General features: G+C 44.0%; 1 protein-coding gene across 8 annotated transcripts in view; it reads right to left on the minus strand.

The window, feature by feature from the left end:
- The window catches only part of MTHFD1L (methylenetetrahydrofolate dehydrogenase (NADP+ dependent) 1 like), a 233,814-nt gene that overhangs the window by 124,725 nt on the left and 94,798 nt on the right, over positions 1–14,291 (minus strand). For all 8 annotated transcript variants that reach the window (XR_003119016.1, XM_025382470.1, XM_025382469.1 and 5 more), the window contains exons 19-20: positions 12,866–12,934; positions 4,252–4,363 (exon numbers count right to left, since the gene is read on the minus strand). Coding sequence is in view for 7 of the 8 variants with exons in the window: in XM_025382470.1 (XP_025238255.1) it covers positions 4,252–4,363; positions 12,866–12,934 (181 nt within the window). In the remaining variant the exon portion in view is untranslated. The remainder of the gene's footprint in view (positions 1–4,251; positions 4,364–12,865; positions 12,935–14,291) is intronic.

The following is a 14,291-nucleotide window of genomic DNA, read 5'->3' on the forward strand; positions in this document are numbered from 1 at the left end:
TTTATTTTTTTTGAGACAGAGTCTCTCTCTGTTGCCGAGGCTGGAGTGCAATGGCACGATCTCGGCTCACTGCAACCTCCCCCTCCCGGGGTTCACGTGATTCTCCTGCCTCAGCCTCCCAAGTAGCTGGGCTAACAGGTGCCTCTTACCAAGCCCGGCTAATTTTTTTTTGTTTTTTTTAGTAGAGATGGGGTTTCACTGTCAGGCCTCTGAGCCCAAGCTAAGCCATCATATCCCCTGGGACCTGCACATATACATCCAGATGGCCTGAAGCAACTGAAGATCCACAAAAGAAGTGAAAATAACCAGGTCCTGCCTTAACTGATGAAATTCCGCCATTGTGATTTGTTCCTGCCCCACCCTAACTGATACAATATAGTCTGCCCTGCCCTTAAGAAGGTACTTTGTAACATTCTTCCTGGCCCTTAAGAATGTACTTTGTACCCCTATCCCAAATCTATAAGAACTAACGATAATCCCACCACCCTTCGCTGACTCTCTTTTCGGACTCAGTCCACCTGCACCCAGGTGAAATAAATAGCCTTGTTGCTCACACAAAGCCTGTTTGGCGGTCTCGTCACACAGACACACATGACATTCACCATGGTGGCCAGGCTGGTCTTGAACTCCTGACCTCAAGTGATCCACCCGCCTCAGCCTCCCTACTTCCCCCTTTTCTTTTTCTTAAGCCACAAGTGAGGACCAGAAGACCAGTTGGCAAGGCTCAAGGTGTGTCCCCAGCCAGAGGTCAGAGGTCTCTGGTACCCGAGACCAGGTGTGGAACCAGAGGTAGGAAAGTCTAAATGAGGTACTGCTCAGAGGGCTTCTGCCAAAAGTGTGAGGACTGCTGCTGGCAGAGGCTACATGGGCACCATCTCATGCCAAAGCTTCAACCTAGGAGGGGCCAGGGCCAGCCTAAGTGCAAGAGGAGGGTGACAGAGAAGCAAGCAGCCACCTTCCCCTTCCCACTGTCAGCCAGAGGAGGCCCATGTCGGGGAGGAGAGGAGCTCAAGTCTGAGAGACACTTGGAGTTTTTGGTTTTGATATAAAACTGGATGTGCATTTTTAATTTTAGGGGCTACTCTTATGATTGAAAGTGACTACAGGAATTAAAAAATACATATGTTAGAGGGACTAGATATTAACTGAGAATGAGGGGCAACTGTTATAAACTTCATCCAAGGGCAAAGAATGAACCAGTCCCACACTACAGGCTTGACCAAGTAATGAGGAAAGAACATTGTCTCCTGACCATGCCCCATTCCCACTGTCCAATACACTGGCTTTGCCACCAGCATTGCAATAGAGCCACAACATGGACACATCACCTTCAGGAGAGTTCAACATTACAGGGCTAGAGTTCCATGGTATGTATTTACGAATATAAGTCATTGCCATCACAAATTTAGACATCATACAGCATGAGTTTTAGACATTAAAATATATTTGTACATCTATATTCATAGCGGCATTATTCACAAGAGCCAAAGGTGGAAACAAGTTAAATGTCCAACGAAGGATGAGTGGATAAACAAAGTAAGGTCTATCCATATGATGGAATATTATTCTGCCTTAAAAAGGAAGAGAATTCTGATGCCTGCTGCAACATGGATGAACCTTGAGGACATTATGCTAAGTGAAATACGTCAGTCACAGAAGGACAAATACTGCATGATTCCACTCACACGGGGTATCCAGGAGTCAACTTCATTGAGACAGAAAGTAGAAGACTTCTGCCAGGGGCTGGGGGCAGGGGAATGAGGAATATTTAATGGGCATGGGACTTTGGTTCTGTAGCCTGGTTGCACAACAACGTGGGTGTACTTCACTACTGAAAGTACACTCAAAAATGGTGAAGATGGTAACTTTTATGTTATGTGTATTTTATAACAACTATAAATAAAATCATCCAAAAAATAAAAGGATCTAAATAAAAAAGAAAATGTAACCTTCATCAGTAGTGTATCAATAGTGGGGGTAACAATGATAGCCAGGAGTGGCCAAGAAGGATTGAGTCTTACCATGTGTCAGGTGCCAGGACTCAACCCTGTGATCTCATTCATGCCTCATTTCAAACCTACCAAGTCCTTTCGAGAGGGAAGCCCTGTCCAAAGCCCTGTTTTACAGGTAAGGAAACCAAGGAAGAGAAGCGTTCATGTGCCCAAGGTTATCTGAAAGCAGTTGAGGTTAGGGCTTGCCCTCTGAATCATCTGGCAATGGACAGATTTCATCCTCATGAAAAATTCCCCCTCTTATGGCATCTTAGACTAGATGAGATCATAGAAAGAATGAGTGTAATTGCTGACCTGCACATAGTTCAGATTTTACAAAGCATTTTCTCACTTGATCCTATTCATTAAAATACTGCAGGTAACACAGGTATTCTCTTTTTATTAAATAAAAAATTGAGCCCTAGAGAAATGAAAACACACTGCCAGTCAGGGCTCCAATTCCACAGCGTCTACCTCTGAGTCCACAGCTACACGTCCACATCCAACTCCTCATCTGGTCCAACTTCTCATTTTTCAGATGAGAATGTCTACAAGGGACACACCCAGAGAGGCTAATGGCTTGTTCAAGGTCACACAGAGAGCTCATTTATTTTGCATACATCATTGTTTATATCTTTAAAAATATTCTGCCATGATAACATGTATTTTATAAATATGTGTTTGACAAAGTAAAAACTGGTACGGGCAGAGATCTCTATCACATAAAATAGAGTGCTTCCTCCTAGAAGCTACTTTATTTGCAGAGCTGATGCATCAGAACCACCACTTCACTTAAGCACCCAACTTTCCAGTGCCCGCCCTGACCCAGCCTCCTCGTCCATTAGCTCTACAATTAGGCAGCGATCAATTGAGCAAATTCACTTAGACAGCACATCTAGCCACTCTTGCAGTGGATTTGCTACCGAAGCAGCAAAGTACATGAGAGCTGCAGAATACAGATTGTGGAGGAATGGAACTCCATCAAACCTCATCTGATCCTGACTGCCGGTCCACGAGGAATTCTTAAAAGAGTCTCAATAACCCTGAATGAACTTTGTGATGTCTGAGCATAAAATGCAGTGCTAAGTTCTTTTGTCCAGCATACTCTTTTCTAATAAAATAACTCTTTTGAGTTTGATCCAAAACTGATGACAAGAGTGAAGAAGAGATTGCTATCCCTGATTATAGGCATACGTAAGGTTAATGGGAATTATCTGTTAGCACGGGAAGTCTGCCAATGCAATCCCTCATATGTCAGATTAAGGGACTCCACCACGAATGCTTGTATTTTGGTTTTGTCCTTTGTTTCCTTGCTGCCTTAGTATCATGGGTGAGGCTGGGGCTGGTACTGACTTAGTAAACTCTGTGAGAGTCGCCCCTTCTTTCTGGCTGGAATATGCAAGAAAAGCCAAAGAGGAACAGGTTCTACAAAGAGCTTGACAGCAGCAAAAGGTGTGCAGTCCTACCAATTAACATTTCTAAGTCTACTGGTTGGGAATCTCTCCTACATTAGCTCACAAAAAACAACGAGAAACTGTATATGGAAATAAACCCATGACTTCAAGTTATCAGTACTACATAGTAAGGGTAGTAACGGCTGACAGTCAATGAGCACTTTCTCTTATTAAATTACCATTAGACAGTACATTCCACAAGGGCAGGGGCTAAGGCTGGTTGTTTTAATTTTATTTTTTTCACAGAGGCAGGGTCTTGCTATGCTGCCCAGGCTGGACACAAAACTCCTGGGCTCGAGCAATCCTCCTGCCTCAGCTTCCTGAGTAGCTGGGCTTAGAGGCCTATGCCACTGCGCCTATCTCTTTTGCTTACCACTGGATCCCTAGCTCTCAGAAGCATGCCTTCTAAGTGGTATCTTCTCAAAAAACATTTGCTGAATGACTAAAGCATCTCATTTAGTTTTCATAACAATCCTAAAAGGTTTGATACAATATTGTTACCACAATTTCACACATAAGAAAACTGAAGTTCAGTAGTAATTAAAATGTGTACAATATCACTCAGTTTGCAAGAGTCAGAGTTTATACTCAAACCCATATGGACTTGATACCAGAATCTATGATTCAAGCACAAGCATAATTCCATAGACCAGACCTTAGGGCTTTTCCATTACTGAAACCGTTTATGAAAGAGGGGGCCTGAAAGAATAGATTTTATGTCAGTATGGATATCACTCCATTCTTGTCATCAGCTTTTAGATTTCTTCAATATTCTACAACAACTAAATTTAAAAGAAGTAACTTACCTACAAATCCTTCTTCACCAACCAGTTTCAGGGCAATTTTATCAGCCAACACTGAAGAGTTGCCGTGAGCAATGTTAGCAAAAGGGCCCGCATGCACGAACACAGGTGTCCCCTAGAGAAGTGAAAGAGCAAATCAAAATCCCGAAAGACAAACAGAAGCATGGAAACCAAGATCAATTTGGGGCAAACAGGCTAGGAAAGCTTTTATGAATACTGCATATTTAACGCATAAAATATTTCAAAGACAGTCAAAACACCCTGACTCAATCAAAGGACCAAATCCCCTCCGGATTCTAGAAACATGTTATTCAACATTTAATGAGACACAAAACCTGAGACACCAAACTGTGAGAATATAGTCACTTCCTTCCAAAATATTGTTAAGCCATTTTGTTAGTTGACTCAATGACCATGAAATAAATTATTTACCTTATTTTATGTTGCTATGCACTATATTTTTCAAAAGAATGAAATTAAACCCTGATAGTATAAGAAGTGTATTTATTTATTTTTTAAATTAAGAAATGATTCCATTCAACAAAAGGTAACCATAAAAATCAATACAATTGGCTGGGCGCAGTGGCTCATGCCTGTAATCCCAGCACTTTGGGAGGCCGAGGCCGAAGTGGGCAGATCACCTGAGGTCAGGAGTTCAAGACCAGCCTGGCCAACAGTGAAACCCGTCTCTACTAAAAATACAAAATTTAGCAGGGTGTGGTGGTGTACCCCTGTAAACCCAGCTCAGCTACTCGGGAGGCTGAAGCACAAGAATCACTTGAACCTGGGAGGTGGAGGTTGCAGTGAGCTGAGATCACACTCATTCCAGTCTGGGTGACAGACCGACTCTGACTCAAAAATGAAAAAAATAATAAATAAAAATAAATAAATAAAACTCAGGGACACATGTTTATGAATACGTAAATATGTATGTTTGGTGTTTATATCTCTGTCTTATCTCACTTCTATCTAGATTAACCTTTTAAGTGTTCTGAAGAAAATATTTTTAAAAAGAACTTAAGTCTCCATCCCCTCCTAACCTTGCTGGTCTTCTGATGTCCTTGCCCATAATAAGCTAGTGGAGATGGTCAAAGTTTGACGAGGACAAGGTCACAAACTCCACCCTGGATGGGCAGCTGGCTTCACTCAGCTACAGGCTGCCAATTGTCTGAGAAGCACCCAGCTTGGGTCTCCAGGGGACAGAAGTGGTGGGGGCTGAATCCACACAAGCACATTGCTCTTCCTGGGATAACCACCCCAAACAGCTACTAGATCCTCAGCAACATTTTAATTTAAAAAAGCAAAGGACTTTTATCCTTTGTAGACTCTCTCTTATTTTTCAGGCTGGATACTAACCTATTAGCAAAAGCATTTTTTATTTGTAATTGATGAATAATAATTGCACCTATTTATGACATACAATGTTCTGTTCTAATATATGTATATAGCATGGAATGATTATATCAAGCTAACCAACGTATCCATCACCTCACAGATTTATCCATTTTGTAGCGAGAACATTTAAAATCTAATTTTTTAACACTTAAAACATGCACAATGCTTTTTTCTTTTCTTTGAGATGGAGTCTTGCTCTGTCACCTAGGCTGGAGTGCAGTGCCGCCAACTTGAGTCACTGCAACCTCTGCCTCCTGGGTTCTAGCGATTCTCCTGCCTCAGCCTCCCCAGTAGCTGGGACTACATGTGCATGTCACCACACCCAGCTAATTTTTGCATTTTTAGTAGAGATGGGGTTTCACCATGTTAGCCAGGCTGGTCTCAAACTCCTGACCTCAGGTGATCTGCCTGCCTCAGCCTCCCAAAGTGCTGGGATTACAGGTGTGAGCCACCACGCCTGGCAACAATCCACTTTTATTAACTACGGTCACCTTGCTGTGTAATAGATATTGAAAACTTATTCCTCCTGTCTAACTGGAATTTTGTATTATTTGGTCAACTTCTCCATCCCCCACTGCCTCTGATAACCACTATTCTACTCTTTACTTTGCAAAAGCACTTCATATTTTTGTATAAATGTAGCTTTAGCTAGAAATCACAGAATCAGATAATGTTGAGAACACGAAGAGGCCAACTTCTTTATCCAGAAAGTTAAGGTCCAGAGAGGCTAAGGGAATTCTTCAAGGCCACGGAGGAAATTAATAATTAAGTCAAGATTAGGGCTCTGGTTTTAAAACTCCCAGTATGGAGTTCGCGAGAAAAAAATACTGGAACGTCATTGTTAGACATCCAAACACAGGTACACACACACTTGCACACTCAAACATGGATATAGCTATAAGATACAGTACATCGAATTAAACATGTTGCTTAAAAAATTCTATGACTAACTCAAAGGCATACACACATTTATCTTGAGTTCTGGGTTTTATTTTATATGCAGAACACTTAGGAAAATAAGGCAGGAACTGTTTTGCTATGAATATTCTCCATAATGGCCCTTTCAAACATTTCATAAGATTAATATTTCAATTACTTGTTAGCTTACCAGAATTCTAAGCACTTAAATGTGAGCAGTAAAAAGTAAATAAATAAATGCACAAATAGAAATGTGGCTAAGATGACTGAAGAACTGAATTCCAAATTTTATTTAAATACAGGTAATTCAGGTTGAAATGGCCACATGTCCAGTGGCCGCCATATTGGACAGTGTGCTCTCGCATGTGGAGTTTCCATCAATGCCACACATGGCTAACCTCTGGGAAAATGTTAAGACCTCTCATTGTTTCTTGTCTTAAGTATTCCTCAGTCTGGCGATACATGAGAAGCACTTGGGGTACCCAAGCCTTATCCCCAGACATTACATTCACTGGGTCTGATGGGGAGTCCGGCATCAATCAATATTCTTAAATCTTCCCAGGAGCTTCTCAAGTGCAGTCAGGATTAAGAACTACTGGTCTCCTGGCAACCTACAGTGATGTAGCCCTTGATGACCTCTTACCAGACTACAACCAGGTGTGTTCAAATGTGAGCGGGAAAGCATAATCTACAAACTAGTCAATGATTTTTGGATTACCTGCTGAGACAGATTCCTAATCAATGATTAGATACATGAAACCCAGAGTGACAACATAGGATCAGGGTACAAGAGTTCATGTTGCAAATATTTTAAGTGAATGTAATGTTTTATTTTGTAAAAAGGTCCTTATCTTTTAAACTAATCTTAAAACAGCCTATGCCTTAAATGAAATGGATGACATGGAACATCCTGAAGATGGTATCTTCATTTGCCAAGTGACAGATTCAGAAACAAAACCCAAGTCCATATAATCATCTGGCGAAAGTGGTTTCTCTATGGAAAGCTTTGTTTGCTTCCTATAAATACATGCTTATTCTTTAAGGGATGTATTATAGTTACTGTGGATTTCTCTGTTTTCTGACCAACAAGAAACTTGTCTGTGTACCTTCATACTTCGTTTAGGATGAGGAGTTCTTGTGTCCTTGTAGTCTGAAGAATTTCCCCTTCTCTCCCTAGCAAGCCCAGTCCTGTCCTGTATATGAACAGTTTGAGCACTTTTTTTTTTTTTTTTTTTGAGGCAAGGTCTCAATCTGTCACCCAGGCTGGCGCGCAGTGGCGAGATCTCGGCTCACTGCAACTTCCGCCTCCTGGATTCAAGCTATTCTCCTGCCTCAGCCTCCTGAGTAGCTGGGATTACAGGCGTGGGCCACCATGCCCAGCAAATTTTTATATTTTTAGTAGAGGCAGGGTTTCACCATGTTGGCCAGCCGATCTCAAACTCCTGACCTCAAGTGATCCGTCCGCCTCGGCCTCCCAAAGTACTGGGATTACAGGCATGAGCCACTGCGCCCAGCCTGAGCACTTTTTGTAATACAATCTAAACTTGTTATTTCTGTGTTGCCTAATAAATCAGAGATTCAGAACCCTTAAAAAGAAAATAAAAGTAAGGGCAATAAGAACTGCTTGGGGCAACAAATCCACTAATTCATTCATTAAATGGAAACTAGACTTTCCATTTCCCAGGTTTTCAGAGTGGGAAATATCTCAGAAGCGTGAATGATTTCTAATAGAAAAAAGAATTATTTAGGCCGGGCACGGTGGCTCACACCTGTAATCCCAGCACTTTGGGAGGCAGAGGTGGGCAGATCAAGAGGTCAGGAGTTCAAGACTAGCCTGGCCAACATGGTGAAACCCTGTCTATACTAAAAACACAAAAATTAGCCGGGCATGGTGGCAGGTGCCTGTAATCCCAGATGCTCGGAAGGCTGAGGCAGAAGAATTGCTTGAAACCGGAAGGCAGAGGTTGCAGCAAGCCAAGATTGCACCACTGTGCAACAAGAGTGAAACTCTGTCTCAAAAAAAAAAAAAAAAAGAATTATTTAAAACAAGAAAATGATTAGCACTAGTAAGTATTCATCTTTGAGGGAGAAGTGTTATGAAGCAATATCACATCACTTCATAACTTTTCTCTCTTATTCAGTTATTTATTAATAAATGTGTATTTTTAGGAGAATGTAGTAAAAATAATAAGCATTCACTTAATTAATCAACAAGTCTTTACTGAGCCTCTAATAGGTGTCAGGCACTTTCTAGAAGCTGGAGATATGGTGGTGAACAGGATGGAAAAGGTCCCGCTCTCATCCCTGTGGGAGGAGAAATACAGAACATGGACAAGGAAATAGGAAGCTCTCAGCATTCTGTGCTATGCACTGCAATGACAGCAGACGGATGGGGGTTGTATATTCCTGTGGCTTCTCTGAGCAGTTGATGCTTACATGACATGAGACCTGAGGGAGGCAAAGGAGCTGGACATGAGAGTATCAGGAAGTGGCCCAGGTAGTGGTGTCAGCCATGCAAAGGGCCCCCAGAGGATGAGAGATGAGGATAAGGGAGGAGGGAGGGACGAGGGCCAGATCCCAGGGGCTTTTCAGGCCAGGAAGGAAACACGGAAGAACTCGAAGCAGGAAGGCAACAGGGCTTGATTAGGTTTCAGTCTCTATGACTGCTGAGGAGAGAGAGTATTTGGGAAGAAGAGTAGCAGCCGAGAGACTAGTTGGGAGGCTGCTGCACTGCTGCAGGTGGGGCAGGCTGGCGGCTGAAGCCGGAAGGAGGGAGGCATCGAGCGCCGTGGACAGGGCAGAGTCGTGTAACCAAGGACGACTTGGCAGGAATGGAGACAGGAAGTGGGGAAGGGAAAACAGGCCTCAGGATCATCCCCGGGTTTCTGCCTTGAATGACTGGGTAGGTTTCAGGGAAGTAGCAAGCTGGAAGGAAGTAGCAGGTGGGTCCTGGTTTATGTATGAGTTTGAAATGGCTTTTACCCACCCACATGGCTCCTGGTAACTATACCTGCAAGTCTGAAATTCCAGGTGCATGATATTCCAAACAAGACTTTGGGAGTCATCACCCGGCTAATCCTGGAGGAGAACGGGGTGAGAAAGGTGAAGGGTCATCAGAGAAGCCAGCAAAGCAGAGGAGGAGCGTGAGCAGGCCTGGGGAGGAAGGGACCCCAGATGCCAGAGGAACCAGATGCTCCCGAAGGAAGACAAGGGCAGCTGTGTCAAACTGCTGAGCTTCTCTGAGGGGGGCAGAGCAACAAAGACTTGGTGTCTCCGAGGGACAAGTGACCTGGACAAGGGCAGTCAGGAGAGGTGGAACCCGAGGTCAGTTAACATGGGGACCCCAATGACAGACAAGAGCCAGGCAGGAGCTAGACGAGGATGCAATAGGGCAGGAGGTTTTTGAAATGTTCTTGTTTGCTTTTTAAGATGGCCTACCTTTGAGGACACGTGTCTGCTGGCAGAAGGATCGGGGAGAGGAAAGACGGGAAGGACAACCTGCTGCAGGACGGCGTGGCCTTGGCACCTACGCATCCTGCACCCCTCCCCCGGGGCTGCAGACACCTGTTCAAAGGTGTTCAGTCCTCCCTTCCTCAGCTCAGGGGACACCTTCAGGCTGCACCCTCACTGGACACCTTCAGAAATGGTCCCCCCATGTCTTTCTATTCTCTTTTTTTAAAAGACAGAGTCTCGCTCTGTCACCCAGGCTGCAGTGCAGTGGTGCAAACTCAGTTCACCGTAACCTTCGCCCCCTGTTCAAGTGATTCTCCTGCCTCAGCCTCCCAAGTAGCTGGGATTACAGGTGCCCGCCACCATGCCCAGCTAATTTATTTTGTATTTTTAGTAGAGACGGGATTCACCATGTTGGCCAGGCTGGTCTTGAGGCTCCTGACCTCAAGGGATCTGCCCGCCTTGGCCTCCCAAAGTGCTGGGATTACAAGCATGAGCCACCGTGCCTGGCCAGTCCCCCCATTTCTGTCATATTGGTTCTGATATGGTTTGGCTCTGTGTCCCCACCCAAATCTCATGTCGAATTATAACCTTCAGTGTTGGAGGAAGAGCCTGGGGGGAGGTGACTGGATCCTGGGAGTGAGTTTCCCCCTTGCTGTTCTCATGCTCGTGAGTGAGTCCTCATGAGATCTAGTTGTTTAAAACTGTGTAGCACTTCCTCCCTCGCTCTCTCTCCTGCTCTGCCATGTGAAGACCTGTCTGCTTCCCATTTGCCTCCCACCATGATTTTAAGTTTCCTGAGGCCTCCCCAGCCATGCTTCCTGTACAGCCTGCAGAACTGTGAGCCAATTAAACCAATTTTCTTCATAAATTACCCAGTCTCAGGTAGTTCCTTACAGTAATGCGAGAACAAACCAATACGGGTTCCTAACCAGATCCTCGGTTCTTTCTGCCTGAGATTGCAAAACACATTGCTGCCCAAGGCCTCTGCACTAAAGGTAACCCTCTGTCCAAATGCTCTTCAAGACACATGCATGGCTCACCCCCTTGGTTTACTCAGCTCTGTGCTGGTACTGCTTTAACAGGCGGGCAGGCTCAGACACACACCCCCCACGTCACTGTGTCCCTCAAGGCATCTGATTTTTCTTCTCCAGACCTTACCACCAACTAACATGCTGTGTGTTTCTTGACTTGCCTTTGGCCTGCCTCCTTCACTGGAGTGGAGGCTTCAAGAGGGCAGGGACGTTGAATAGTTATTTCTCTGCTGTGTTCTTTGCCCCTACTATACTGTACTGGTCCATGTGATGCTTTAAATAAATATTTAATCTTCACTGTCGGGTTAGTTGTTGCTACTTTCACCATTTTACACGGGAGAAAATTGAGGCTGAAATACAAAATAACTTACCCCAAGTCATGGTTAGTACATGGCACAACGACCATTCAAACTCAGCTTTCTATCAGCTGAATGAATGAATGAACGGATGGATATTCCGCTGCCTTGCTGCTGCGTTCCCCCAACATACTTGCCTTCTGGTCACCTCCACCACCTCCCTTTGTCCCACTGCAGCTTGAGGACAAATAGCCCATTTGTACCACTTGATGGTGCAAATTTTCCCCCAATTCCCATGTTTATTTACTGAGATGGAAGGGAGCCAGAGGACTGGCCATGGTGGGATCATTTATAGCATGGAAACTGGCAAATGCTATAACCCAGGAATTCTTTCCCCAGAGTGCTGACTGTTGAACACTCACCAGGACATCACTGTCTCCCTAGTTCCGTACCCCTACCCTTCCATTAGTCTCTACTCAATTTGCCCAGAAACTGCCTCTCTGTTTGGGGTTTGGGCCCAAACCCTGAGGTCTCACTAGCTAGGAGTCAGGAATTAGACAATTACTAAATCAAAGGAGTATGACTAGAAAACCAGATTGAAATGGAGATAACGTGACAAAAAATTTAAGTTCAGTGAAGACAAGAGCAGGGCACGTCATGTACAAAAACAATATCCTTATACAGTGGAATGCAGTATGCTTTCCTGGAAAGCATTTCTTGGCATTTACTGTATTTTGCTTGGAAACAAATAAACAACAATACAAAAGCAAACCAAAAAATCCACAACTCAATGATGATGAGAGATTAAGGGAAAACAGAAACTGTATTGTAAACATGGCCATACAACCTATTGAAATGTTAGACAGACGTTGACATTCTTTTTTTTTTTCTTTTTTTTTTTTCTGAGATGGAGTCTCGCTCTGTTGCCCAGGCTGGAGTGCAGTGGCGCAATCTCAGCTCACTGCAACCTCTGCCTCCCACGTTCAAGCGATTCTCCTGCTTCAGCCTCCAGAGTAGGTGGGACTACAGGCGCGCGCTACCACACCCGGCTAATTTGTTTGTATTTTCAGTAGAGACGAGGATTCATCATATTGCTCAGTCTGGTCTTGAACTCCCGAGCTCATGATCTGCCCACCCTGGCCTCCCAAGGAGCTGGGATTACAGGCGTGAGCCACCACGCCCTGCCTCAGACATTGACTTTCTAAGTTTCTACTCGGGTCAATTAAGCCAAGACATAATTCATATTAAAGAAGCTATGAATATACTTTAAACTTTTTTTTTTTTGGTTGGCCAAGAAGTTATTCTGATGCTTCTTCATAAATTACCCAGTCTCAGGTAGTTCCCTGTAGCAATGTCAAAATGGACTAATACAGGTTCCTAACCAGATCCTCACTCTTTCTGAGATTGCAAAGCACGTTGCTGCCCCAGGCGTGCTCTATGCCTGCCTCATATTGGCTAAAAATGTTCACACTGTGTGGCAATTCAGTTAATACAAACAATTACTATAAGAAGAAAACCACTTACTTCCAGGGTCTGCATCAGGTTTGGTTTTATTGCATCTTTCATCAAAACTGTCAAAGCACCTGTCACCCCCTACAGGAGAGAGAAAAACATTACAGTCCCGACAAAAGATCATCCTGGCAATGGCTAACCCCTTGGTGCTTCTCTCCAGCCTGCTTCTTGGGTGGGCGTCCCCACAGGCAACCCCAGGCCACAGGGGACAGTGCTGCTGTCTCTGTCCATCCCTCCCCATCAGAGCTGAGAACAGATGTCAGTCATACTAAGATGTGAACGGTGATAGGGAAATAGCATTTTGAAGGACATTTGACCTTCTTCCGAAACTTTCCTTGATGGTGTTTATGAGATTTTCCAGAAAACAAATCTTTCAGTGCAAGAAAATGTGTTTTCTGGCAATTTATGGACTGTGTGTTTTCATAATCAGAGGCTTTACTCTTGCTCAAAGAAATAAGGTGAAGAACAGAAACAAGGTTCTGTAGAGAGCGGGAATGAAGTAGGGTAAAGGGAAATGTCTAAAATTGCCCACTCTGATTTCTCACCATCTCTACATCAGTCATTCCAGAGAGAGAATAACTCAACAAACTACCATGTTTGAAAGCTTTCTAGTTTAGATCTGAAAGGCTTCATGCTATCTCTCTTCCTATAGTCAAGATGGTGCCACTTATACATGAAATAAGGCGGCTTCCTTCCAATCCTAGGAAGTACTGGATTGGGTTCCTTCTAAGTCCTCTTTCTCTATTACTGGATGAAGAAAAGACAGAGAAGAGAGAGAACAGGGATGATGCATGAGAATTAGCGGGAAAAATGTGCCAAAAAAAGGCCACAAGGCTAAAGTTTATTATTACTTTTTAACGTGATATCACTATTCACATTCTTTTCTTTTCTTTCCTTTTTTTTTTTTTTTTTTTTTGAGAATGGAATCTCCCTCTGTTGTCCAGGCTGGAGTGCGGTGGCATGATCTCGGCTCACTGCAACCTCTGCCTCCAGGGTTCAAGCGATTCTTCTGCCTCAGCCTCCCCAGTAGCTGGGACTACAGGCACGCACCACCACACACGGCTACTTTTTTTTGTATTTTTAGTAGAGATGGAGTTTTACCATATTGGCCAGGCTGGTCGCGAACTCCTGACCTCATGATCCACCCGCCTTGGCCTCTCAAAGTGCTGGGATTACAGGTGTGAGCCACTGTGCCTGGCCTTTTGTTCTTTTTTTTCCAATTCCATCTCGCTTTGTAAAGACCTTAACTGATGTCTTGGTGTTTTCAACATATTAGTTATTGGAAGGCTATAACATGAGCAAATGCCTGTGATGGTAGCTCTAGCGGGGAAAACAGGGTGCTATCCCTTGCTGTACATAGCATCGGAAGACAGTGCCATTTTCCCTCAGTATGCCACGGCGCTAGCAGATGCAGTGGCAGCATCCAGAGAATCTTCAT

Source organism: Theropithecus gelada, chromosome 4 (assembly GCF_003255815.1).
Source record: "Theropithecus gelada isolate Dixy chromosome 4, Tgel_1.0, whole genome shotgun sequence".
NCBI lineage: Eukaryota > Metazoa > Chordata > Mammalia > Primates > Cercopithecidae > Theropithecus > Theropithecus gelada.